We start from the raw sequence: 27,564 nt of genomic DNA on the forward strand, positions 1-27,564 counted from the left end.
TCCTAGTCAAAAATGTCTTCAGCCAAAGAAAATGGGTAAGATATCACACATGCAAGTGCTTTCAAATATCCAGTAACACTTACAGGTTTAGACTGTGGCTGAAGGAGATACAGCGTCCACCACCCTCTTGTACTTCTCCTCAGAGGTCAAAGCATAAAATAAGAGATTTCCATTGATAAAACTGCATTTCTGCAGAACTGCATGCATACAGGAAAGCTACTTTGATGACATTTGGAAGGCTTGAGCCTTGAGCACTACAGTGAGAGTGGTATTTTAAAGCCATGCCCAAGAAGAAAACTGCTGCATGTGAAGGATTTTGCACATGGTTTAACCTACACCACCGTTTATTTGTAAACATTTGTTACATGTGCCAATAATTTAATTGAACACAGACTTTGTACAGTTCAATGTATAATATTAACAATGTCACACTGGAAGAGCGCAACTGTGTTTAGTTACAGTTGTACCTTAAAACCTTCAAAATACAAACCATTTGGAACACTGAACAAGGCAGCAAAGGAAAATGAGAACAACGAGAGAAAAGAAAAAAGAACTGTGAAGTAATGTCATGATCAAAAAACCTGAAAAGAAACATAACACTTTCTAGTTGGCTCCTGAACATCTTTAGCTATATCCATCTAGACTGAACACTACTTGGCTCGTGCCAGAGCACAAAGCCAACCTCTCTTCCGCAAGTTAAAAATCTCCCTGAAGACAAATTTCAAACAGCTTTACAGTGTGTAATGCATGTGATTTTCATGACTGTCAATAAAACTATCTGAAGAAAAGAAATTGATTTAATTTGTCTTTATTTGCAATACAATATAAAATAGATTCTTTTGGTATGAAGATCTTTGAGATCTTATTTTTTACACCGTATTTAAAACAAAAGTCACATATTTTGAGTAAAGCCTCTGGACCAACCCAAGCACTGGTGCTGTAGTTGAGTTTCAGGTATTTTATGGACTTCTTTGGTTGCAATCTGTTCAGTAAACTTCAGATATGCAGACTTGAACAAGCTCCTAAACTAGTGTTGAAACACCTAAATTAGAGTGGCTTCAGTTCTAAGAAACTGTAATATATCTGGAATTCTCACCAGTAACTGTAAAATTATGGGTATTTAACAACTCTGAAGAGCAGGCTAGTTTTATTTAGAAACTTGACTTTATACTTTAGACAACCTAATAACAAAGGGTATCCTTCACTTAGTAACACTGAAGAATATGCAGTGAGAATGAGAAATTTTCATCTATTTTCAAACTTCCATACGAGTTGCACTGTCATCACTTTACATATCAGTACAGACAGTGAATGGCAAAATTCAACACAATACAGCAAACTAGCTCATCTACTGCAGCTCACTGTAGCACTTAAAGTAACATCTACAGTACTTAAAGTGTAAGACATCACCTACTGCTTAGTTCCTCTACAGTGCTTGGATATTGGCCTAATCTCCACATAATAATTCTCATGTTAAATGTTTCCTCTGGCATTTCTAGCAGATAGACATCCAATTCCTCTTTCATTTCTCTTGAAGAAAATAAGGCAACTTAGAAAAAACACTATGGAGAATATGCACATCCAGTACAAAAGTCACTATAGTGTAAATGATCGACTTTATATAGATAATCTAGCTCCATAATATATGCAGAATACCAAGTTCAGCTGCTGTTGGTAAAATACAAAAACAAAACAGATGTAAGAAAGCAGCACTGAGCAAACTGAAGTACTACATATCCAGTTTCTTAAAGCCCAAGTCCTACACTTACACTTTAGGAATGTATATAAAGCATAGGTAAAAAGGAAGAATGGGATTTTCACAGTTGTAACTGAAGTCACTGCATTATCCTGTGGTTGGTATGTTTGTCCTTTTCAAACTTCTGTCATGTTTTTTCTTGCAGCCATGCAGAACAAGATATAAACCAAAATGTTGCCATTTTTCTTCTTGCTGTTGTCCACCATCATCTATGCCACAGATTCTTGGTCCATTACGTATTGTAGGCTTGTGATGACAAGATGGTCAAGTCTCATTTTTAATGATGACTATTTAAAACAAGGCAGTTCCAGTAAAGAAGAGAGTTGGCAGAGTACTTTAGACAGCTGGGTTAAGAGTCTTAACATTTTACATCTCTTGTTCTCCTCATGTGCTAAATAGGACAGACTTTTCTTAAGCAGGCAAAAAGTTTTTTAATGCCTAATATAAACAAAGTGAAATCATGCTACATAAAATCACCCCCTACAAACAGAGCCAGAACGTGATTTTAAATTAAACAGCTCACTGTTAACGTTTGGCAGCAGCAGCAGCTCATGGTTCAAGGAAAACAGATTCAGAGAAGTCTCTGCCTACACATTCTCTGCTGTCATCTTCCTTTGCTAATGACTATTGTGAAAAATCAAAAGCTCTGTTCTTACAAACATTAATCAACAGGACAGATCTAGTTATCTACCTTAAACTCAACTTACAACATCAGGAGTTTTCCCACAGCAATCATCACCAGCTTCAAATAACAATAAGGGACTAACTCCCAGTGTGATCAAATCTCAGACTCTCCTGGTTTTATACCAAGAACAAGATGAATCCCTTATCATGAAGAACCCCATGAACAGAGCTGACCACTTCAGCCCTTCCATAATAATTCTGTACTTCCATCAAATTCTGCCAGAGCTCAAAGTGCACCACTCGTCTTCAAAGTGGCCTTAAATCAACATCAGGCCTTCAAGTCTGCACTAACTCAGCCTCCTGCAAGCATCAAATCTCTTTGCATTGTACTGATTTGCCAAGGCCCCAGTGTTAAGCTGAACTACAGAATTCAACAATTCTTAATGCCCCGTATCACCATGATATTTTTTTTTAAACAGTTGGTATCACTGAGCTTTCAGAGGAAGAGCCGAATCTCTTACCTTTATACAGAAAGATCTTCAGTAATACAGTACAAAACTAAACAGAATTTATGTCTGAGTAACTAACATAGAAAACTACTATTGCAATTTTGTGGTGACAGCATAGAAATTTAACAATCATCAGAAAGCCTAGAAAGGGTGCGTTTAGTTATAAAAGAAAGATTGTCTCGAGATAAAAATAGTGCTGACAGCTAAAAAGCTCTCTGTTGCAGCAAGATATGCAGTAATGAGTAACAAGTTCTAGACAGTTTAAGCACTTCCCCAATACTGCAACACAACACGTTTTTGTAACACTACTTTTACATGGGTTATGCTGCAGCAGCAGTACACTTCTTAGTGGTTGGCACTAGGAATTAACCATAAGAGAAGAAAGGCATTTAGTGATCAATGCATGAGAACCCCTACTTGACCTGTTCCTTAGGTGTGGTTGTAAAAAACTGCGGAAGGGGACCATCCATTCCATTCGGATAATACACCTTCTTTGAACACGAGGTTCTTGGCAGGAAGTGGAACACCCATATCTGCAGAAATAGGCTGCAAAAGAGAACTTGAAGAACCAGCGTCATGGAGCTGATCCAGTGCTGAAATACCTTCCTAAAAGCAAAAGGAAGGAAAAAAAAAAATAGTGTTTTAAAAGCAAGACAAACAATGAAGGATTTAGCAGGTAGAATATGACACACTGATCTAATCCGCAAATACACCTAGTGTCTCTGAAGTGTGTTACTTTAATCCAATAAATACCAAATCATTGTGGAAGCAAAAATGGAATAAACAAAGGGAAGCATGAAATAAGCATACAGCTGCCTCAACTGTAACTGTGCATGCATTATTTGGCTTCCAAGAAACCTTCAGGGAAGCCTGAGGCTTAAAAGTGCAGGAAAGACCTAGCAAAATGAATGCAAAGCTATAAAATCTTCAGGACAACTATCGTCCTGCTGTTTATCCCATACTGTGCTAAGAGGTATACATGTATTTGGAGGCACTGACTTGATCATATTTAGAGTAGTTTTATTTCCCAGAAGCTTGGTTTTCTCAGTTTAAAAATCACTTTCGCATCTTCTTTTTTTTTTTCTTCCTATGATTATCAGCAATAGAAGCTTATCTGAGAGATTAGAACAGGATGGTTTCAAGGCTTCAAACCTGCTGGAAATCTCCAACATTCTCATAAGGAGGCAGTTTCAGGATCAGCCTGTTCATAACACTACCTGGTTAAGTAACCTGAAAGTTCCTTTCCTTATTGAAAAAAGAGTTTTAGAGGAAAGAATCATAAGACATAAGCAGCTAAGCAGATTCCATGCTACACGTGGACATGCTTTGCTAGCCTGAACTTCCATGCAGAATTATAGCAGGCTGCAGACCTGGCATTTCTCCTTACTTGCTACACAAAACCGCTCTTCTCTGCTCTTAAAATAGTCCTCTCAGAGTATGCAACTTTCCATATTTATACTCATTCTACACGAAGTTCTAGAGGATCTTAGGAGAAGTGCAAAAAGTAACTTGGAATGAAATACACATTAATGGATTTTATTTTTTCCTACAGGAACAGAGCTGACTTGAGATGCAGATAAAAATCTCAGAAGATTAGCTTGCACTAAGTCTCCCTAACATACCTAAGAAGCAACCAAGTAACCAGCAGAGTAGGCTGTGTTACAACAGGAAGAGTGAAGAACAATTGTGTTGTGCAAGTCCCATAAAAAGCAATGAAAGTAATTACACACAAGAAGCAACCACAGAAGAGACAAGTATTAAATAAGGCTAAAAAAAGGATAGGGAAGTACTCATTTTTCACTACCAGTAGCATTTGACACTGACAGTACTGTTATAGAATTACCATTTAAAGAAAAAGTAAAACCAAACCATGCATGTTTCCAGATACCCAAGAATGGCAATTAGGAGGGCAAAAAGGGATGACAGACTATACAGAATGATTTACATCTGGATTACTGCTCCTTACCTGGAATGAATGAACAAAATTAAGGACCTGAAGAGACAGCTTTCTACTGGAATGTAAGAGTTTTTGTAGGCTGTAAAACACAAAAGAGAAGCTATGTCTGAGGTGCACAAATTTTTACTAGTACCACCATAGTAACCTGCTCACAAGTAAGTTTAGTAGTACCTAATATCATGTGACAAAGCTAAAAGCTTCACACAGAAAGCTTGATAATATTGTCATCACTGAAGAGGTGCTCAACTGATCTGCTCTTGAGCCCAGTCAGCTAAAGGCTATTTTCCCTACCACTTACACCACACTAAAGTGAAACTATTGCAATTGGAAAATGCTATTTTACATAAGACATCAATATATTAGAATTTATCATGTCTTATGCTTATCTACAAAAGTATGGTAACATGACTTAAGCAGCAGATTAGTGACACACTTAAAAAGCAGGTCAACTACTATAATAAAATCCTTAAGGCATGTTTTCAAGTAACCTTATTTTTGTTCTCTAGCACCATACCCTAGGGAAAGGAAAAAAACAACCAACCCAAACAATAAATAAACCCCAAAATCCCATTGTTGAAAGAGTAATCTTTCATGAAGAAAAGCTACAGTAAATAGCAGAAGAGAGCATGACCATAAGCCATGACTAAACTTGGCAAATAAGATATCAATAGTAAAGAAAATTTCCACAAGAGCTAAATGCATTTTACATCAAAGCATTACCAGTAAGCTTCCCTCATACCCCCACCCCTGAACAGTTAGGAGGAAAAAGCAAGCCTGCACTAGGAAGGGGAGAGGAGTAGGAAGGCACCCAAATTTACTTTTATTTCCCCATCTTAGCTCAGTTCTGCTCCTACACCCATTGAGCTGTAGGTATCATTTTTTTGCAGAACCTCTGGACATAACACACACAACCTGTTAAATCAATAGCTCATAAATTACAGCTCACCTTTCCTTTCTACATAATCCATGAGTGGCAATTTTTCTGCAGACCTTCTGATTCAACTCAGAGCTGAAGAGTGGAATGCCAAAGCATAATTCCAGGGGAACCCATTCCAGTTCTGTTGTGGGTACTACAGGAAGTAAACCAAAAGACAACCAAATTTGAAGAAAAGACACATGAAGAATATTGACCCCAAAACCAGTTATCTCAGATCAGGATCCACTGGTCTGTTCATTCTTTTTAAGACAGTACATTTACAACTGCTTAAAGATATAAGGGAATATGAATTTTAAGGAGGAAGCACAGTTAGCGTTCCACTTGTCCCAGACAATAATCAAAAACCTGTATGTTCAGATCCTTAAAAAAAGTGTATCTCAATGGACTGAAAATGTTTAGTACAAACCATCTGACATGTTTTTACCTTCAAGGCTTTGCTTGACTGCAGAATCCATTGGAGTTTCTTCTATTACCATCTCAAATGATTCTGTGCTCCCGTTTACATCAGATCCTGATGCTAGGTCAGCCTCTCCTAAAGGTAAAGTAATTCTTACATTAACATGGAGATGAACCTAAGTTTAGTTACCACTGGATGTAACGAACATGACACAAGCTTTGCCTAAACACCATACAGCTATAAAACTGGAGGAGGGGATATGGAGAAACATATCCCTGACTCCTTTTAGGACTTGGCCACCTTAGGACCCCAAACACACTTATGAAAGATTAAGCTCTTGCACATTACAATGACACAATTTTGAAATTATTCTTTTTTTCTTGACTGTTCTAGTCCAATGATTTTTTTAGTTGTATCTGCTATTTCTGAGCTAGTCACAAAGAAGAATTATGAAGCAAGCCTACTGCCAATAGATCTGCCCTCAAAATGAGTTCCTGTGTTGGATAGTATTTGGTAGAGTTCCAAATCAAGGAATTTAATCCTTTGCTAAAGTGACTGTATGCAAAATTAAGGGAAAACAGCCAAAAAAGACAATTATTAGTTACCAACCTCTTCCATCAGAAGCATCACTCAGCTTTCTGTTAGCATGCCGACTTGAAGGATTCAGCATAGTGACATAGCCACAAAAGTGCTGCAGGTCTACTTTGTTTCTCAGTATTTTTAGAGCCGTATGAATGCCCATGTTCACACGAGAGAAGTCTAGTAGAAAACAACACATATTCCAGCTTACTCCATGAGAAGTGTCCTCGATAACCACAGAGTTCATCTCTAGGCCAGGCTAAGTTTCTTATCTGGATTTTTCTCTCTTGTAGCATTCCATCTTAGCGGTCACATTTGTAAGTCTGGGATAACAGATAAGTGATCGCAGTCTTCCCACACCAAACACTCGTTAGTATTTTACAGTACAGTAAAAGAGCAAAGGAGAATGAAAAATACAAACAGAAGACTATGCCTCTCTCACACACACACAGACACATACAGACAGCAGAGATGGCAAGGTTCAGCTGGGGAGGAATCAGATGTCCAGCTCTTTCAGTGCCAGAGTTTTTGATGGCAAATTCAAAACAAGATACATATTCCACATATCTGAAATTCTGAAGAATTAGAATAGAGTGGTAGATATTAACAAGGAGTTTCAAGATTGAGTTGTTCATGCTAGAACTTAGAGATTCTGCCTTCAAGATTTTTCACCTAGCATCAATTTGGAAGAAAACAGACATCCCAGAGAGAGTGAATACAAAAATAACTCATTTTGAATCTAGTACAAACTAAATTAGGAAGCTAGCTTTACTTCTAGTTGGCCCAGATTCTTCTATGTGATAGCTTCAGTAATTTTAGATTTCGTATCTGGAACTGCATACTGTTAAGAAAGCTCTCAGTTGGGAAGCCTATGGCCTCAACTATGCAAATCTTGTGTTCTACTCATCACTAGTATTTCAGAGTATGTTAATTCCTGCCTTTCAAAATCATTCGAGCTAGGCAGACTTTGGAGAAATAGATTTTGCTAGCTAAGCTCTTCCCAGGGAAAAACCCTCCATAATAGTTCCTAGTGCTACTAATCAAGATTGTTTGTTCAGTTTTGGTCTCATCGGTCTTACAGTTAAGAGATGCTAAAATCTTCCATATATTCTATTATTTATGCAGTTAATAAATATGCTAGTTAGTAAGCAAGTATGCACAAAGAAAGATCCAAAGGTGTTTGTGGAAGTTACTTATTTACATCTGTGCTAGGAAAGAAGAGAGGCCAGAAAACACATTCTAATTAAGACAGGTAAGATAGGAAGGAAAAGACCGTATCTCTAAGCTCAGAACAGACTTGTCAACCATTTAAATGTTCTTTCAATGTTCTCATCTAACTTGACTTGCAAGTCCAAGAAAATCTGTACTAAAAGGATTACTGCAACCTTCCAGCACAAGGTAATGTGCAAGAAAGTTAAATACGGTGGTGTAGGGATCACATTAAAGACAGTTACCTCCCTGCTGCTCGGCTTCATCAAACGGGAAAGGTATGTGCATTGTTTCTCCCATTCCATGCATGCCATGCCCCTGAACATCAAGTATTATTGAATTAGAAGCAGAAAGATATACTTATCAGATTAGCTTAGTCCTACTTATGCTTCCTTTAAAGACTAACATTGAACCTGATGAAGCAAAGTAACAGATATATTTATATATTAAAGTTCTGAACAGTTTATACATTTCAGTTAGCTGAAATACGTAATTAAACACAATGAAGTTAAACTTCAGTATAGATGAGCAATTTCTTTTCTCCAGTTACGAGTGGGTCTTTGAGAATGTGTAATATTATGTTTGTTACAATATTAAACATTTATTTGAATGATTAATTCTGAGACTTCAGCTGAACAGAAGAAACAGAAGAGGAAGCCATTTTACTTCTTCCAAACAGACAAACCCAATCTCTGGGGCATGTTTTGTTCATACTTTACCATAAGAGCTAAATACTAAGCACTCCGAAAAAGTGTGTTTCTTGATTAACAGTTGCTACTCCCAGTTACCTTACACTACTGCTGTCTAAAAAGCTTGAGAGCTCTTCACTTTTATTCCAGTCTCCTATATTCCCATTCTTATAAATCCATACCTCATTTTTAGCTAGCAAAACTCAATTCCGCCTGCCCGTAACGCAACAATACATACATAACACGCATTCAGTTCAAACCCCATGTCTTCACCACCACTGAATCATAGCAGCACCGGCTACAGAAGTTAAACATATTTTTCAGCTCTTGGCAAAAGTGTAGCTCTCCTACATTGTTTATCTCCTACCACGTAACAGCTTAACTCAAAAAAATCATACATGTTTTCATCACTTACACAGAGCACACTGTACCTGAATTAGAACAGCAGAATGCGTTAAAGCATCATTCAACATTGTGAGCACATTTGAAGTAGGAACCACTCCTGGGTCGTGACCCCATGATGTTATTAGTAAGCGATCATAAGCCTAGAAGAGAGAAATTAAGAGTATTTAGAGAAGTAATGGAGTATTCAAGCATTACTAAAAAGTTAAGCATTAGCCTATTGTTATAATTAAGAAGTTACAACAGGTAACTACAACTCCGCAGCATTATACTTTGTACCAAGGATCACTCATGTTCATATTCCTGGTAAAGACAGAAGTCTGCCAGCCTCAAAGTTAAGATGCTATTTTGAACAGGAGACATCTGTTACTCATTCCTGTAGAGAGCTATGTGGCCATTACAGCAGCCTCCTAGCACACAGGAGATGAAAATAATCACATGAATTTAAAAGCAAAATATAAGCTAGATAAAGTAACGCTGTCTACAAAGAACAAAGATATATCAATCCCCAAAACACCTATCCAAGGGGGAAGGACAGGAAGACAAGAACACCGACTAGGAAGTAATTTCCTAGTTTCTCAGTTTTCAAAATTCAATTCCCCTTCAACTCCGTAAGATTCCTAGAAACATCTTTGACAGTTCCTTAAGAAAATGACACTGAAAAACAGCAGTAGGAGGGAAAAATTCACATATGCACGCAGAGGAAAAAAGCTCCAGTAAGTCTGTGATAGAGCAGAATGTGAGATCATATGGTACAAGAAAACCTGAGTTATCAGCACACTGAGATTCAAGCAGTACCAAAGTTTTCCAAGGCTACCACACTAAATGATTTTTACAAATAAAATGCACCATCCATACATTTACTGGTAGTTTAAGCTAATGACACACTAAGGTTTGCATCAAGCTCATCATCAATGGCCATAAAAAATGCCTACTGCTTAGAAGCCTTGATTCACTTAATCCTATGTTACCTTAAAGTAAATCTTAGAAATAGAGGTATCTACAAAATGTTTGAAATTGGAAAGGGAATGGCCATGTGAAAGGTTTGAGGAATGGAAAATACATCTATAATCCTAGAGCCAGAGATGACTGCTGAAGGTCTCCATACTATTTTAATGTATTTAGCTCCTCAAGTATTTACTCAGAATCGTGAGATGAAAGCTGTGGAGGCCTCTCTGCAACTATAAATTTAAACAATATTATTTTACCATTTCCATTGTAAGCAGCAAGAACACTGCCAAGCATCCCCAGCCTTTCAAATCAAAGTCAATAGATACAATGATTTTTGGTTCAGGCAAGTTTGCAGGTTGCCACTTCCACCTACGTTTAACTAGAGTACACAATACCTAGCAGGACTCCTTTGTGCCAAATTTGTCCTTATTAGCATCTCAGAGACAGAATGGGAGAAGGCAGCATCTGAAGTCTTTCAGGCACGAGTGGATCACCTGCACTGATTAAATTCACAGCGACTGCAGCACCACATTTTACACTAAAATTGAAAGGGGCGGCATCAAATACACTGGAGTCACATTGTGACAAGGGAGCATTCCTCTTTCAAAACCTAGAAAGAAAACAAACCAAAATACTACAAAGAACTTGCTTCTAGGAAAAGTACATCATCTACAACAAATTGTACCTCTGACTTCGTTATCCCTAAATAGTGTACAGCATATCTTTGAAACATTTGGAGAAGGGAGGGAGAATAAATCCACACATACACTACCTGAAAAATGTCTGGAAGCTTTCGAAGACGTGTTCCTTTAGAGAGCAACAGAGAAGGTGGCCCTTGTCCAGTTATGTGGTAAATATACAGTTTGAACCAAACTGAACTAACTTCTGGTATTGCAGGTCCAATATGCTAAAGAGATTATTCAAGAAATTAGAAAGAACTTAGTATTTGCAACTGTTATATGTACAGATATCATCTCAGAATCAACAGTTTTAAAGAAATATAAATCTACTTTTGCAGCACAGGAGTTCAAATGCATTACTCTGCTACTGATGATATCATAGATAGTTAGCTGAGTATTGCAAGACTCTACAGAAAGATGATAATACGGTATTTTCAATGAATATAAATTCAAGAGCAAAGTATCAGTCATTAACAATTTATTTTTATCAAGTAAAGTCAATAAATTAAACGTAATTTACCAAGTAATCCCATTTTTCCTCACTAAACACTACTTTTCAATACTATTCTACACGCCAATAATTCAGTCACTTTAAAGGGATATCTGTTAAATACATCCAAAACAAAGCTATGAAGACAGTAAATTTCTAGAAACTGGGGGGAAAAACCCCAGTATTTTTTCACCTGGGGTGTACAGCTGCTGATTGGTCGAATTTCATTGGTGAGTGGTGCCATGGAAACCAGCAGAGTGTAATTTTTGTTGAGAACCCTGCTGCAGGTAGCTGGATCCAAGCCGAGCAAACTCTCACATCGTAAGAGGTCCAAGGGAAAACCTGTAAGAAAATGTAAGATTCTTAAATCATCACTTGCAGTGGAACACACAACCCAAACTGTGATTTCAGATTTTCTATTCTCCTCTAAGCCATGAATACAGTATTTTCCACAAGTGAGTTTTAAATTATTTGAGTGAATTTTAATAAATATATACATCATTTTAGCAACTTAAGTCATACATGATTGTCTGGCACAGAACTACAGCTTGCTCCTCACCAAATGAACTGATGCCAGAAAATAAGTACAAAGATACTGAGGAAGCAGGGTAAGATTTGAAAAAAAAAAAAAAGGAATCTATGCTCATTAGAAGGCTACACTCCCTTTCATGACTTGAAAAATGTTTCTGTGACAGAACAACCCTGAATAAACAATGAGTCCTTTACATAGCCTTCAGAAGCACATGGTTTGAAATCAATCTCTAACCCAAGTTCAGCTTCTCTTGCCATCATTATGCTTTAATCTGTTGGGTGACATGGTTTAGTGCGAGGTGTCCCTGCCCATGGCAGGGGGGTTGGAACTAGATGATCTTAAGGTCCTTTCCAACCCTAATTATTCTACTATTCTATGATTTTATGTTAAGTCCAAGCTTTGGCAACCACAGCTCTCATTCAACAGGCAAACCCAGGAAGGCAGGTTCAGAGGATGATGAAAAAGTGATGTTTTGACTCTAAAATATTCTTAAACTTCTAGAATACAGATTGCTTTCTGAAATAGCAGCTTAATCAGAAAGCTGAGTCCATGGCAGATAAGCAAACAAACTTAGAAGGATTTCCTCAGGTGTCACAGTACCATTATTTGGCTGATCAGGCTGTACAGCTTGTGCCACTAGGTCCTTATTATGCCTCAAAAACAGGATTGTGTTTCTCAGTGTTAGTGCATGATCGAAGTACCGCTGTGCTTCTCCTTCTCCTGTGCTTTGAACCTAAATGAGAAATTAAATTAAATGCATAAAAAAGGCAGGTTGTTTCCACAAGTATCAATTACACAAAAGGCAAGACTAACAAATGAGAATTTTAAAGCTTTGTAATTGAGCAACAACCCTGAAGCTTAGGGGCAAAGGTGATCTACAGTAACTATTAAATGAAAAATGAGTCTTGGCCATGCTAGTTAAACAGTCAAAAAGGACACAAAGACAGTATCTATAAAATCAGAACTACAACTCAGAGTTTAGGTAAAAGGATTTAAATGTCCAGTCAACCTGAAAGGTATAACATGATACAGCAATCCTCCTACATAATTCTACAGTTGTCCTTCTAGAATAATCCTTAAAAAGTAGATAGGTTAAACATTCCAGGACATAATGGCCAAGTTTTCCTACAAAAATGATGTGCAGGCTTTCAGAAATATTAACACCTTACTAAAAGGAAAGTGATTTCCACTGAACAAGCTCTAATGCAGGTGAGTGTACGCACAGACTTGGGCAAACGTAGATCATGAACTCAACTTTGCCCATCGGACTCACCATATTTATACACACGCATGAAGTGTCCCTGTAAAGTCACTAGAGGTATAAATGCTGTGAATCAGAAACATTTTAACTGAACCAATTAGGTTCAATATGATAAGGTGCTTGTTCTTACCATTGTATTGCTAAATAAGCAGGTTTAAACAATGAAGACACTGGGGGTTTGAGGGCCCTTTAACACTTCAAGTGCTGAAGAGCATTTGGTCAAACATGTAACAGACTACCTTTTCCAGCTCCACCAAGAAGCTGTCAAGACTCTCATCTGACAGTTTCCCAACTTCAAACATAGTGACTGCATGACTTTTCAAGTTCTGCAACAACAAAAAACTGTCTTATTTCTTTGAGAATGGAATAGGCAAGTAGAAGTTTTATTAAGCAAAAGCATTTCTTAACAACAAACAATACGGAAGGTTTTTTAACAGCTGTATTATATTGAAGTTAAAGTATTTTAGAGCTCTACATATTTACTCTTGGCACAATACATTGAAGAACTTCGACGTACTGGTGAAAGATTTCCCATCATTAAAAAGGCAGTGAGAGTAGAATCAAACAGGAAGGCAATACGCTTTGTGTGTCCACTAGACAGATTCAGGCTGCTCACGCTGGCTGTTTCAGCTAATAGAGAACAAAAAGAAAATATATGATCACATTTGTTTTATTTTAAACAAAATCATCAAGTTTAAGTAAAATCTATCTTGAAGAAACAAGGGCGAAAAGTTATTGCCGTAGTGAATAGAACAGAATTCCCTTATTACTGCTAAACTACTGATTTACTTAATTCAGAAGTTGGTATCTTTGCATCAGTTGATATCCATAATGTAGATCAGCCTCATCTTCACAAAAAAAAGCTATTTGGCTTAAGGATTTTAAACATGTAGTAGACAACACCTCCCCCACTGTATATTCCATGTGAAAAAAGGATCTACACACTGTGTTCTACTTGTTTCTAGACCCCTTTACAGCCTATGGAACTCTACAATCTCAAAATAATCAATCCTAATGCATTAAAATTTACTGTTAGTGCTAACCTGGATCATCTTGACTGTTGGTATCTGTATCTGTGGCTGATGACCCAGCTTCCTGTATAGGACTTCTGTTTTCCCCACTGTCCCATGAAAGCAGCATCTTTTGAGGGTCCAAAGTACTCCTATTAATGTGAATTAAAATCCACATCTATCGGTCACTGTAGCACCAGAGAAGTATCTTTGCCTTCCAGTGCTAATAGTCCATGCATAGGCATATCTGATCCATGCCTTTCAATATTTCTAAGCCCTAAACCAGTCAAGCTTGATGTCTCTCAGAGCCCTGCTTTAGCTTCAGCAGAAAAGTTTATCTGGGGGTTTGAAAATACCAGATTTTGAAAAAGAGAGATCTGAAAAATCAAAACACCATTGATGAAGAAAAATCCAATGGGGGGGAAAAAACCCAACCCTAATTCACTTTGATCTCACAGTCTGAATTAGCATTAAAGAAAACTCAGGCATAGCTGTCATTTTAAATGGCTTAATAGGTATTAAGCTAGAAGTGCCTGACAATTCTTAATTAATGCAGCCTGGCACTTCAACTTGGAGAACCTTTCGTTGACTGGTATTAACTCACTTTCCCAGGATTTGATATAGAGAAGCATATATAAATGTCAGTGACAGAACTGCAATGGTACCTGACAGCAAGCAAGCGAACTTCAGGTACATATTCACTGACAGCAGTGCCAAGAGACATTGTCTCTGTGTTAGTACAGTAACAGCTGTTATTTCTGGCCCCAGGAGTTTAAAGCATACACTTGTCTGCTTGAAAAGTAAGCAATTAGGCATTTAAAGATCAAAAAGTCAGCACTAAGTGACAGCCACAAAAAAACCCCCAATATCCCTTATCCTCAGATTAATAAAAAGAGGATCAAGTATTCTTGTCATTGTACACTTACTTCAGTCTGTTTACTGAAGGAACATTCTTCCATGATGGATGAAGATTATCCAGATTTATTACTTGGCCTTTTTTATGAGCAAAGCCCAACCGACAATACATGGAGACAGCATTCTGCAGAAACACACATGCACATGATCAGCAACTGCTGGGTGAAAACAGGTTGCACGACACTGAACGTTCCATATCGCATTCAACAGATGCATTATACACACACACCTTTACTAAAGATAAGTCAATCTCCAAGACGTTTGCAAGCTACAAAAGAAGAAAAGAAAGAAAGAAGAATTAACAAAAGTATTAACAATGCAGGGCAATTCGCCACTTGGGGGCTTTAGCATCTGTTTGTTGGTTTTCTTTATTTTTAAACCCAGCCTATACTGGTAGGAGCAATTTTGGCTTCATTGAAAGTGGTGAAAAAAGGGGATAAAGGCCCATAATCATCCCACTTGAAAGAACACCAAAAAAATATGAGGTTATCTTCCACTGCATAATTTCTGGGTGAATTATGTGTATTAGAGGACAGCTAAAGAAGAAAAATTCGGGATATATTTAATGGGGATTTCTCAGGTGCTTATTCACCAAGTTTTAAGAATAAGTACTCATATATGATTTTAGTATGAGAAATATGTTTTCATGAGTACTTTTGCAAAAGTTACATTACTACTTTAAGCCATCACCCTGCATATTTTCACTGCCAAAGAAAAAAATTATTTATCTCCTCTTGTTGCACATTAGTAAAACAGACTCTGTTCCAGTTCTAGGTTGTATAAAATACTCTACATTGGTCACCCCTGTATGAATTCATTCCAGCTGGTGAATTGATTCATTGAATTGAAGGTACCGCTTCAAGCACTACAAGTTACATTCAAGATAAAAGAAATAGGTAGGATCTTAAGCCTGGCAACACCTCTAGATAAAATCACTTGATATTGATCCATCTCTCTGCCTTAAGTATTTTCAGCAGTATGCTTTTAGCCCTTTCAAATATTCCTATCTCCCTGATACAGGGTTTTACTTACCTCTGCCACATTAGTGTGTTCATCTATTGAAACAAATATCTTGTACAGGAGTGTTTCGAAGTAGTCACCTTGCACTCTGTTCATCACAAAACCTTCGAGTGGTGGCACTAAAAAGAAAAATTACTTGCAAAATTACAATCTGGTAGCTTTCCTTATTAAACTGAAACCACATAAAGCCAGAAAGTAAGGTTACACTTATTTAGTTTTCATGGTACCCATAATTTTGAGGATTTCCCAGTCAGAAAGAATAAAAGCCTAAAGATAGTATACATGGTGTTTAAAGTTCTCTCGCTCCTTAAGTAATGTTTTTTTAAAAAACTAGAGCCACTCTACCTCACCTCATAGCCTTGCAGTCTCCAGAGCATCCACTACAGATCATTTCCAGTCATTCAGCCCATGAAATGATTTGTAATGTGAATGGAGATTAAATCATGGCTCTGAGTGAAGCGGGACACAAAATAACCCACCCTTACCACACACTCCTAAGATGAGACTCCCAAAGCTATTATCTAAGCAGTAAGTCTCTTGTATTTAGAGGACTTTCACTTAACTGATCTCCACTACAGCCATGACAGGTGCTTCTGCATGACCAGGGTCTAAATGATTTATGCCTTTGCAAATTATACTGAATTCAGAAGCCCCTGAGACCTAGCATAGCATAATGAGCTGTTCAAAGGCCAGCCATATGCTGTGCTAGTTTAAGCTCCTACACAGTCCCCAGACACAGCACATGACTATAATTGAGGTGACAAGACCATGAAGGATGGAACTGATATCTGCAAAAACATTGCAACTGTCTAGAAAACAGGAGTCAAAACCCCATGTCCTTTTGATAAGGCAACTATGTTTTTCTGTGCTATTTTTCCTTTTCATTACAGACATACAGGAGGGTACTTATTAATTCATGCCATAACTCTTTAAAAGAATCTCATCTTACCTAAACATGTATACAAAATAACTTAAGAATTCAAGTTGAAATAAATCCTATATACAATAAAAACAATGCTCTAATAGGGTGGAAAACATTTAGTCAGGAAAAAGTTTCACAGCTCTAATGTTTTGTTTAAGCAAACTTATGCACACAGACAAGCAGCTTCCAAGACAAGAGAACTACAGGATAACTGAAATGAAACCAAGAAAACGTCGGTATAATTCCATTAAATATTTACTTACCTGCTATACAGCTGTCATCAGATATTGGTACATCAAGGTAAATAAATCCTTTGTTATACAAACCTTTATAAAAAAAAGGCACAACATTTTAGAAAAAAGCATTTTCCAGAGTACCAATGATACAAAGTAGACTTTCCCATCTGCCAATTCACAATTTGAAGTAATTTTCCCTAATTGCCTCCAAGATGGAGTATTACTCTGCAAGGCATGGATCAATAAACCACATCTAATATTAATCAGGTGTCACCCTAAACCAAGGTTCTTTACTTGCAGTCTGATGCAGTACACTTGGAGCTCTACAAGAACTTCAGGACAGCACAGTAGACTGACCACAGATCAAAGCAGCTACATTTGACAAAGATGAATGCAGCCCTGACTAAATATTAAGTTTTCATCATCACCACTGTACTGTCAAGAGGGGGTTTTTTATCTTCAGTTAGTTTTGTCAGCTGGGGATGCTGGCTACATTTTGGTTCTTGCCTAACTTAGGCTGGAATTCGCACACTTTGTTGCACAGATACAAACTAAATCACATCAGTATTGACGGTCCTCACAAGCCCTTCCCTCACATCTTCACCAAAAGTGTTGTTTATGTTACTGCAAAAATTAGTTCTGGGGCACTTCAGCACATGGCATCAGCAAAGCTGCAGCAGATACAGATGAACTTTGCATACAAAAAGGATGATAACATGGCAGATTTTAAAATTACACTTTCCCCACATGAGTTTGATTTGAGCACGAAGCATCACAACTGAATTGTGCTGTGTAAATAAGCCAGTGAGAAGCTTTTAAGAAAGAACAAAACATTTCAGCATTGTTATCTTTAGAGCCTAAGGTTTGTAAAAGCTTTACTTTAATAATAAACCAGAAAGCTAAATTACACAGTATAAAATAAGCCAAACTTGACATCAGTGGTTCATTTGGTGTTACCCATGACCCATGTTCATTACAGCAGGAAGGAAGTGCACCAACAACCCTCAGGTGAAGTGCTATTAAATATCTGAAGTAGCATTGTCAGGATGCTTCATATACACCCAGCCCAGCTATAGCATGTGTGTATATATCTATAATTTATCTAGTAAAATTACTACCCCCAATCAAATCTTAAAATACCTGCATTAAACCTGCACTAACTTGGATTCATGCTGATACAGCTGCTGTTCAGCACATGCACTCAGCTATGCAAACTGATGTGTATCAACAAACCAGCTGTAATGGATCAGAATGACATTACAAGCCAGCAGCATGCTGAGGGTGCTTTTCACTGTCTCTCCTTCAGATTCAGCTCTCATAGATGATACATCCTTACTCACTGTACACGAAACGTATTGACGGCACCATAGTTTGCACTAAACAGTCCTCATTCCCCATAAATCTCCCCCTACTGGCAGTCCTTTACATTAATCATCTGTACATTGCTTTTCTACCCATGAGTTAGTGTAGAAAGGTACATTAGATCCTTCTAAACCTACTATATCTGAGCTGTAACCCTCTCCACAAGTAACACCAGGCCATGTATAGAGAAAACACTTCATGATCTTTCGGAATTTGAATTTTCTTAAGCCCTATGCTATTTCAGATGCACTCCAGAGCTAGAATTTCACATACCTCCTCTTGGTTTGGTTTGTTCTACTTCAGTAACAAGCAGTGGAATTCTCCCTCAATTTGTCAGGCAAACTTAAGTGCGCAGGTTTGATTGCTTATAGCAAGCCAAGCATTTACCAACAGGCTTCTGAAGAAGTTTGTCAGTGAATTTGTACTCCCTTGCTTAATATGATTTGTCTGTATCTAATACTTGTTATGCTGAAACAGGGAGACATATATACACCGTTTTTCAGCAGCAGGTGCAGAAACAAGACAGCCTTTCAGATTTAAGCCCCATTTTTATGGTGTTCTAACAGTACAAAAATCACAAGCCTCCTTCTTTGAAAAGGAAGGAGTGAAGGTTTACCACCCAGAATTACCAACTCTGACATTTTTAATTTAGTTTTTCTTGTTCTCATCTACACCCTTCTCCCCCACAATCTTTACTGACAGTTGCTAATGAAAGAATTTGTTGAATCAAACAATAACAGAGCCACAGCTGCTAATGGCTCATTGTTAAATCATTTACAAGATCTAGACCGCAGTTCACACAAGCTTTTATTTTCCTCTACCCCCTCTTATCTTCAGCTGTCTACATCCCCTTTTATTCCGAGTTTTCAGACACTATTCTCAGAATTTACTAAGCAAGATCTACAAACAGAAAAGGAATATTCATTAAAAACTTACTGTGAACTACATTGAAGTCTAATGAACCGGCAAGCTGAGGACCTGAATCAATTATCTTATCAATAGCAGACTTCTCTGATGTAGTACAAATCTAAGTAAAAGAAATCAAGTTAGTCTTTGGTAGAAATGTTGTGGAAAAAAATATGAGTCTATGCAACTTACTTAATACAGCTCAAACACAAAAATCCCAAACATATCAGCCTCAGATCAGACACAAGTAATAAAAGAATACAGAAAGTAAGCCATGTTCTTAATAAAAATATTTGCACTGAAGAATTCACTGCAGTTCCTGTTAAAGTCTTAACATATTTTACTCTTGTCCCCATACAAAATTACACATGCTGTAGGAACGGTACTTGATTGAACAGGTATTTGGCAAGTGAAGTCCACACTATAATAGGTTTGTTCTTTAAAACTTCCAGACTGAGTCTTCAGCCACATGACTGGCACCACTCTAGGAAAGGGCCCATTACACTATCAAAGTAATGTGCTTCAAGTTAACTACTCTGGCTTGATGGGATGTCAGGATATAAGTAGCCACTGCCTTAAATATTCCAAATAGTAGCCAAAAAAAAATTTCCATCACTGCTTTAAATGTTCCAATCTAAACAGAAGACTTGCAGAGAAGGAATTAAATCCAGATCAAATGACTAGCTAACCATAAAAAGAAGCTGTGAGAATGGAAGTCGAGTGAGGATGAAACATTAAGTCAACTCACAAGTTTTTCAAGTGCAAACAAGAAGAGAGACAGAAGGAGCAGAAACAATGAAAATATATAAAGTGCACTAACATTCAGATTCTAATTATACAAGATTCAGTCAAAACTGAGCTACTGGGGCTCAAATATTAATTTAAGAAAACATATTTTGTTGCTTGTTCCCTACAAAGCACATTATCGCACATATTAGCTACCACAGACTGGTTGACACAAAACCACCTCAGCACTGTACACAGTACAGAAAGCACAAAGGAGGGAAAGGCAGAATATGTCAACAAAGAAAACATCACAATTTCCATGAACTCCAATCTCTGTTTCCGTAAAAGAGTTGTTATAAATCTGCAACATAATCTTTGTGTATTGCACACATAAGGAAGCCCTCGTTTTCAGGGGCTATCGGTATTCAACCAAAATCAGAGATGCAATCCATACTAAAATACCTTGATGTCATCCTCAGTGATGTAGCCAGACTGCACGACCCACCACGCTTCTATAGTGATCTCCACGGGTTTCACAGGTAACAGATCATGAGCAGTTTTCCTTCTGAAAAATTTCTGCAGTGGTACAGTCCATTTGAGATAGTAATAAAGAGCTCTTCACATGTGCAGACAGACATTTGCCTTTATATAAGCTTATTTTTATAAACATCCTTTCTATTATACATTCTATTCACAGACTGGACTCACACAAACACTATTAGCCTTGTCCTTTAGTAAAAGTTTCCCTCCTCTCTCAAATCACATGAAAGTGGGAAGGAAAAAACATTATCTACATCTGATAGTGTTAAGTCTTCCCATAAACCCATATTTTCATCCATATTGTATGTGTCACTAATTAAAAGCCACACTATTCAAACACATTAGGATCAAGTCCAAATTTAAACTGTTTATGATATTTTCTAATGTGAACAGGTCAGAGAGCACAGCAAACAAAGTATACAAATGAGGGATCTTAAAGAAGTTTAATGATCTCAAAAAAAAAACACCCCAAATTTTAGGAACATATTTTATTTACTTCTCAGGACAAAGTACCACACATTCTCAGTAAGCATGGTGCTAAAAAATAAGAGTAAATGCCAGTCCAAGAAAGAAAGAAAATGGAGAATACTGTTTATTTATAGACCTAAACAGCTTCTCTTCCATTGTACAGCCATTACTTTTTGGTTCACCCTATCAGCTTTGTACTTTTCACACTTTTGTTTGAAGAGGCACCATGAAGCTACTGAAAGAGTAAGAGCTTCCCGAAGGAGGAAACTGTTGTGAACTGAAAGGTCTATTTCTATCAACAGTCACTGCAGTGTTTTCTATATGTGCTGTTCACATGCACCAATGCCTGTTCAGACTCATTACTGTTGTCTCAGAGGAAAACATACATGCTACAAAAATTTACAGAGGACTGTCCCAGAATAAACTCTGATCCCAACTGCACCCATAGAAACATGGAGTATTTCTTCCACAACCAGTATCATTTACCATGTTTATACTGGCCAGGAGGTATTAGTTATCTGGTGCCACAGAGTAAATACAGGTCTGAAAATGTAAGGTTAAAAAACCAAACAAACCAACCCCCAAACAAACACACACATAACTAAACATCTTTTTCTTTAGTATACTTTGACTTTAAATTAAAAAGCTCTTTTTTAACTTCAGGAAACACAATATAATCAACAACACACTATGCCACACTATTAAACTAAACAAGCCCATGAAATCATTTCATTCTTCATTTCCTATGAAATAACATGGGAGGGGGAAAAGGCTGAAGAAAAGGGAGGGGAAATTAAAGACAAACTTACTTTTGAAGACCTACATTGGTTCATTAGATCTATATACTGGTTTCTTCCTATACCAAGAAGTCTTAGACCTGAAAAATAAGTAAGGTTTTATTTCTTTTAAGACAGGTTTAAGATACATAAAACATTCTTTAAAGAACCAGACTACTTCTATAATAATATTTCTAATTACTTTTTCTTCACAAAGGATAGTTATAGCAGCTCAATTCAGTTCTAACTGAATTTGACAGAGAACCATATGCATCTAAAACAAGAATCCACCTGCATTCACTTACTCTGTACAGATTAAAAAAACAATCCTGTGATACAGTGACAGGATATCAGGGAATAATGCAACCCTTTTCTCTCCTACATTCACATCAACAGGTAATAACTATGCTTCAAATTAACAAGACTAAAGTTGCACCAGATTTTGATCAGTAAATTTTTCTTCCCCCTAACAAAGCTCATACCACACACTGGATTAGAACTCTAAACTAAGAATTAGAGCACAAAAGGCCACATAAACTTCTAAGGAAGATGATTAAGATACAGTGGAGTTAAACTCAATCAAAATTTAATTCCATAATCTCTAGCTTTCAACCATTAAGGAACTATGAACAGATACTAGAAAACTACTCCTTAGTTTTAACCCATATTCTGTCCCAGTTTTAACTCCAACCTTCTAGTTTTTAATGCCAACACTAGTTTTTATGATAAAATACTAATAAAGATGATTAACTTAATTACATCACAGTTACTAACATACAGCTCCTGCTAAAATAACAGAAATGTGGGTGGGAGGCGGGAGGGGACAACCACAAACAAAAACCAGGGAAGCCTTTCCTCTCTTCATACTCCTGACTAACATTAGATTTCCAGCAAGTTTTGTGGCACTGAGGAGAAGTTTTTTCTTATCTGTTTCCCCAGTGTGAACATTACATAGAGGCAAATTAGGACAGTTAACTGACAATATCCTTTAAAAATACAAACAAACAAAAAACCCAACAAAACCACAAACAAAACTGTTTTCAGAAGCTGCAGGCTGCTCCTCATCTGACTGCACAGTATCCTTAAAAAGAACTTTATAAAGTCATACCAAAGGTGAGGAATTAAGTCTTTAGCTATAAATAACTTCTAAGAGACAGATTTGATTAACACCATCCCTAAGCCAGCAGTTTGCATTTTGCTCTATCAGACTTAGCAGCAGGCTACTGCTCTTACTCTGCTCTCCTCCACCAGGTTCAATGCTTTTTTCTTTCCTAATCTCCCTACCCTATACCCTTAAAACACAATAAAACATCTGGGACATCCAGGAATGCCATAAAATACCAAATTCTCTTTCTTTTCTGGTACATCATCCTTTAATCCTCACTGATGCTAATTCACAGGAGCATCAACAGCCTTTCAGTGCCTTGCTAAAGCTTTCTGCCCAACATGTGCCAAAAAACACACTAGGGAAGAACCAGCAGCTCAGCTTGCTGACACATAACAGCCAGTAAGACTTTCCTCCCAGAAGTGCAAGCAAACAGGAATGCAATACAAGCAAGGCCAGAAGCTGCACAAGATTTTGCCTGTCTGCACTCATAGTAGGCCAATTCCAGCAGTGACCATATGGATGGAACTCCCTATGGAGAGCACACACTCCTTAATATCATTAGTTAAATGCTTCTACACCTTCATTCACATGCTTATGTTCAAGCAAACAGATGCCAACAAATCTGTTTTCAGAAGCTCCTTATTTCCAAGTCATTGAAGCAGTAATGCGACCTAGAGAATACTTACAGTCAGCAGCAGTGAAGTTGGGTAATGAATCATAGCTTTTTTCACTGTTCATTATATCCTTAAAAAAAAAAAAACCAAGAAAAATTAGCTGCAGCATCAAGAAAGTTATCATTTCAGAAAAGCAGGTCCAGCAGTCTGCCTGCCTTTTAAGAACAAAATGAAATTAAACCAAATCTATTAAAGTCAGTTACCTTATCAAACTTGCCAATTACTTGAGTAATCATTAACTTGTTGTGTAAATGTCTCATAAAAAAAAAAAAAAAAAGAGACTTCTGTTTAATGCAAGCTTTTAAAAAAATGCTGATTGAAAGAATAAACATAATACTGCATCTGTCTTTACACAAAAAACAGCACATGGAATTGCTAACAGTAATAACAGAACAAACTAACAACTAACCCATTATGCCTGCAGTCACTATACACAAGATACAAAAAGCACTTCTGATATCCAATGACAATAGAAGAAGTTTGTCAGAGTGCTGACAGAAAACAGAATCATCTTTGTTCTCATAAAAAAAGGATGTGCTTCAAGCTTTTGAAAAAGCTTCTAATATGGTTAAGGGTTCTTTTTGAAAAAGGCCACAGAAGAAAATAACCATTCAAATGTGCTGGGTTTTAAAAATGATAATTCTCTTTGTTTCATTAATCTAATAGAATGAGGTATTTCTTTTACAGTTTGAAGAGTCACAAATCTCAAACACCAAAAGAGAAAGACAGGCCTCAGAGTGAGTCCCACCCCAGTTCCACATGACAAAGTCCAGCTCTTGAAAGGCTCATGGGGGCAGAAGGGGAAAAAAAACTGCAGTCACAAGCAGTTCTCTAGAAACCTTCCTCACTCTGTCCTTACTTGTTAGCAGACCCTACCTAAAACCAACCAAACTACATGACACTGCCTCACATGCATTACAGGGCCATTACCAACATCTCTAGAACAGAAAAAAACATAGTTCTACACTCACCTCCATTATGCCTGTGTAATAAGAAAATGGTGTTACCCTCAGACCTTTTACCATGATGTCAGACAAATGATAAGGGTACAACATGAGATGATCTCGACTGTATTTTAACAGATCCTCATAATATTTGCGCTCATCTTTCTTGACATGCTTAACTACAAGGGGAGAAAAAGAGAGAGTTACACTGTTCTATGATGTCAAATTAAAAAAAACCAACAACCAACCGAACAGTGTTACAATGAAGGGATTACAAATAGTATAGTGGCAATTGACAGGTGGCTAAGAACAAAATAAAGGACTGGTGGAGGGTATTCAGTATCCAAGGATTTCTACACTCAAGTACTCCCAGAGCCTTTCAGGATGACATTAGAACAGAGGAGATTTATCCTACAGGTTATCACGAAGCAGCCCATTGAGACACAACTCATGCAGGCTGTAGAAAATTATCTTTTAATTAGTGAAACTATTATCTATCTTTGGGAAGACAAAAGGATGCAGTCAATAAAAACTGAATTGAAAGTCTGCAGACAACTCATAGCCAATAGCTCATGTAAGTCAGGGTCAGTGTCCGCATCTCATCTAGTGACAGGCTTTATTTTGTTAGCCAAATCCTCTCTTAACATCTCCTAATTCCCTGGAGAAGGGCATCATAACTACAGCAGGACTTCAGTTTACCTGTCAACTCAGCAAACTTACAGAGTGCTTTGCTAGAAAAGCTGCCAAATGGACTCAAAAGTCAAGACTCTTCTTGATGTTTTATTATTTAAAGGTATTTATTTTCAGGGAAGGAAGGAAGGAAGGAACTTTGATTAGGGCTAGTTCTTGCAGTTCAACAGTAAAGACAGGCTTCCATACAGAAGAACTGAGTAGCAATTAGAAGTTACTTAGCTTCTTTACTCACCTAAGTTATTCCTGTATCGTAACTGATTGCGGATGCTGTAGAGTACAACCTGCCTTTCATATTCCCTCTGAGAGTTTCCAAGACCCTTGAAAACATAAAGACTTTTTAGCTGACAGACACAAAATCCCTTTCAGTTAAACCACTGCAGAGTGTCTTGGAAGCAAACATAAGCAGGCAACTGTCATTACTCAGGGAGTCCCACAGTTCAGCAGTTATGGTATCTTTAGTCTCTGTATAAGGTCAAAAGTATCTTTACACAGCTCTCTCTACACAGGATGCAGATTTAAGCAACAATCTTTAGATTTATTTTTTTTTACTAGTACCATTCTAACAAAAAAAGGAAGCACCTAATTCTCAAATAAAAGGTTTAGAACACATGAACCATCAAGCATTTCACCAAGCATTCAGCATCTTGGTGATGAAGAATTGAATTCAGCCTTGAAGAATTACCCAGAACTAGTGTAGCACAAACCCAGCATGGTGAATGACATGTAAAGCTTCAACTGCTGCACCTAAGCAGCTTATAATGCAAAAAATAAATAATGAAGCAGCTCAAGTTATAGCTTAACACAAACAAGGCCATCAAGTGATCTTAGGTCACAAGATCAAGGCATAAGCACAGCACGTTACTTGACTATCACGAAAAAAGATAAAAAGAGAACTTTGGCTCATACTTTGAATGGCTTATTTAAAAAACTGCCCCCTTAAAATTCTTCATATTACTCTTCTACTCTGCATCTGCAACAAATGATCTGGTTGGGGTTTTTTTTCCCCCTCTCCTGGTTCCCTCATGATGCTCATATTAAAAAAGAACCTTGCATAAAAAGGTACTTTACTGCATATAGGGGGTAAACAAGTTGCACACATACTGCAGAATCTGGTATTAGAAAAGAAACACCCAGTATCACAGACAGGGTCTGACTGATTAAATATCCAAAGAGAAATCCAAATATTGGCTTGAAGTACAAATATATTACAGACTATTCTAACACTAAAATAAACAGTATTCCAGAACTTACATTAAAGTTGGTAAGACATTAAATACTGGTGCATTTTCTATCCTGAATAACACAGCCAACAGTATGGCACTCAGCTGGGCAGGTAAGGAGAAATTATCATTCATGCCCCTCTTACAGCACCTAAAATCTCAAACTCAAGGAATTCAGCTACTTGGGGCCTGCAGCCACTACTCATCCTCCCCATCCTTCCTTTGTACACAAGCAGTTGTTTAACAGCATCTGCCTTCATGCAGTGTAAGACTTTGGAGATGTGCACCTCCTCCCAACTTGATATAACACCTCCCCTCTGCTATCAGAGGCCCATTAAACCCAGCAAATCAAAATTTCATGAGGTTTCCTCTTCCTCAAGCCACTCACTGCAACAGTTCCCAAGCTACTGAAACACGGCGCTGCACAGGCCAACACTGTCACCTGCGCTGGGCCAGCTTTCACCGCCCGGGTCGCTGAGGGACACCCGCCTCAGCGGGTCTTGGGTCTGCACAGGCCGAGAGAGAACCAGCACCCCATCTCCCTGTGCCCATAGAGCCTCCAAACCACCCCCTCTCCTCACAGAGCCCCCCGCACACAAGCGTTTATCCCCACACCACCTCCCTACTCCGTTCTCCCCATAGACACCCTCTCCCCAAAGGGACCCTCGTGTCCCCCCTCCACACCTAAGCCCCGCACCCTCCTCACAGCCCTCCTGTCCCCACAGCAAGCCCCACACCCGCCCCATGTGCCCGCTCTCCCCACAGCCACACACATCTCCGCGCCACGCCGGCACCCCGGGGCACGCAGGGCTGAGTCCCCGCCTCTCCCTGCACCGCGCCCGGCACCCTCCCGCCCTCCGCTTCCCCGGGCCGGTCGCTGGCAGCCCGGACCCTGCTCGCCCTCCCTCCTACCCGCACCTGCTTGACACTGGCCGGCAGCCGGCCCCAGGGGTAGTTGTGGCGAATGTGGAACTCCACGTCGATGTTCATGGCGAGCAAGCCCGGCTCCGCCGCCGGGAGGCGCTCCGGCCCAGGGCCGTACTGCCCGCTGCCCGCCTCCCGCCCGCCGCC

The 27,564-nt window shown here is 38.2% G+C and overlaps 1 protein-coding gene across 2 annotated transcripts; it reads right to left on the bottom strand.

Annotated features, from left to right (window-relative positions):
- Window positions 1-314: 314 nt before the first annotated feature.
- On the bottom strand, window positions 315-27,564 carry FAM91A1 (family with sequence similarity 91 member A1). 2 transcript variants are annotated; one of them, XM_030492123.2, is made up of 24 exons: window positions 27,412-27,564; window positions 25,506-25,590; window positions 24,608-24,759; window positions 23,649-23,706; window positions 21,888-21,955; window positions 20,533-20,646; window positions 19,375-19,465; window positions 17,104-17,166; window positions 15,931-16,037; window positions 15,128-15,166; window positions 14,910-15,022; window positions 14,017-14,135; window positions 13,491-13,603; window positions 13,213-13,299; window positions 12,313-12,445; window positions 11,374-11,522; window positions 10,783-10,917; window positions 9,089-9,202; window positions 8,214-8,286; window positions 6,790-6,939; window positions 6,208-6,315; window positions 5,793-5,916; window positions 4,856-4,925; window positions 315-3,495 (listed from the first exon to the last, which is right to left on the bottom strand). In XM_030492123.2, the coding sequence occupies exons 1-24, from the start codon at window positions 27,481-27,483 to the stop codon at window positions 3,319-3,321; spliced, it is 2,514 nt and encodes an 837-aa protein (XP_030347983.1). In that variant the 5' UTR covers window positions 27,484-27,564; the 3' UTR covers window positions 315-3,318. The 2 variants fall into 2 exon arrangements, with proteins under 2 accessions (XP_030347983.1, XP_030347992.1); XM_030492132.1 differs by lacking the exons at window positions 23,649-23,706; window positions 24,608-24,759; window positions 25,506-25,590; window positions 27,412-27,564 and having other exon boundaries at window positions 793-3,495; window positions 20,533-20,635; window positions 21,888-21,951.

This window comes from Strigops habroptila, chromosome 1, assembly GCF_004027225.2.
Source record: "Strigops habroptila isolate Jane chromosome 1, bStrHab1.2.pri, whole genome shotgun sequence".
NCBI lineage: Eukaryota > Metazoa > Chordata > Aves > Psittaciformes > Psittacidae > Strigops > Strigops habroptila.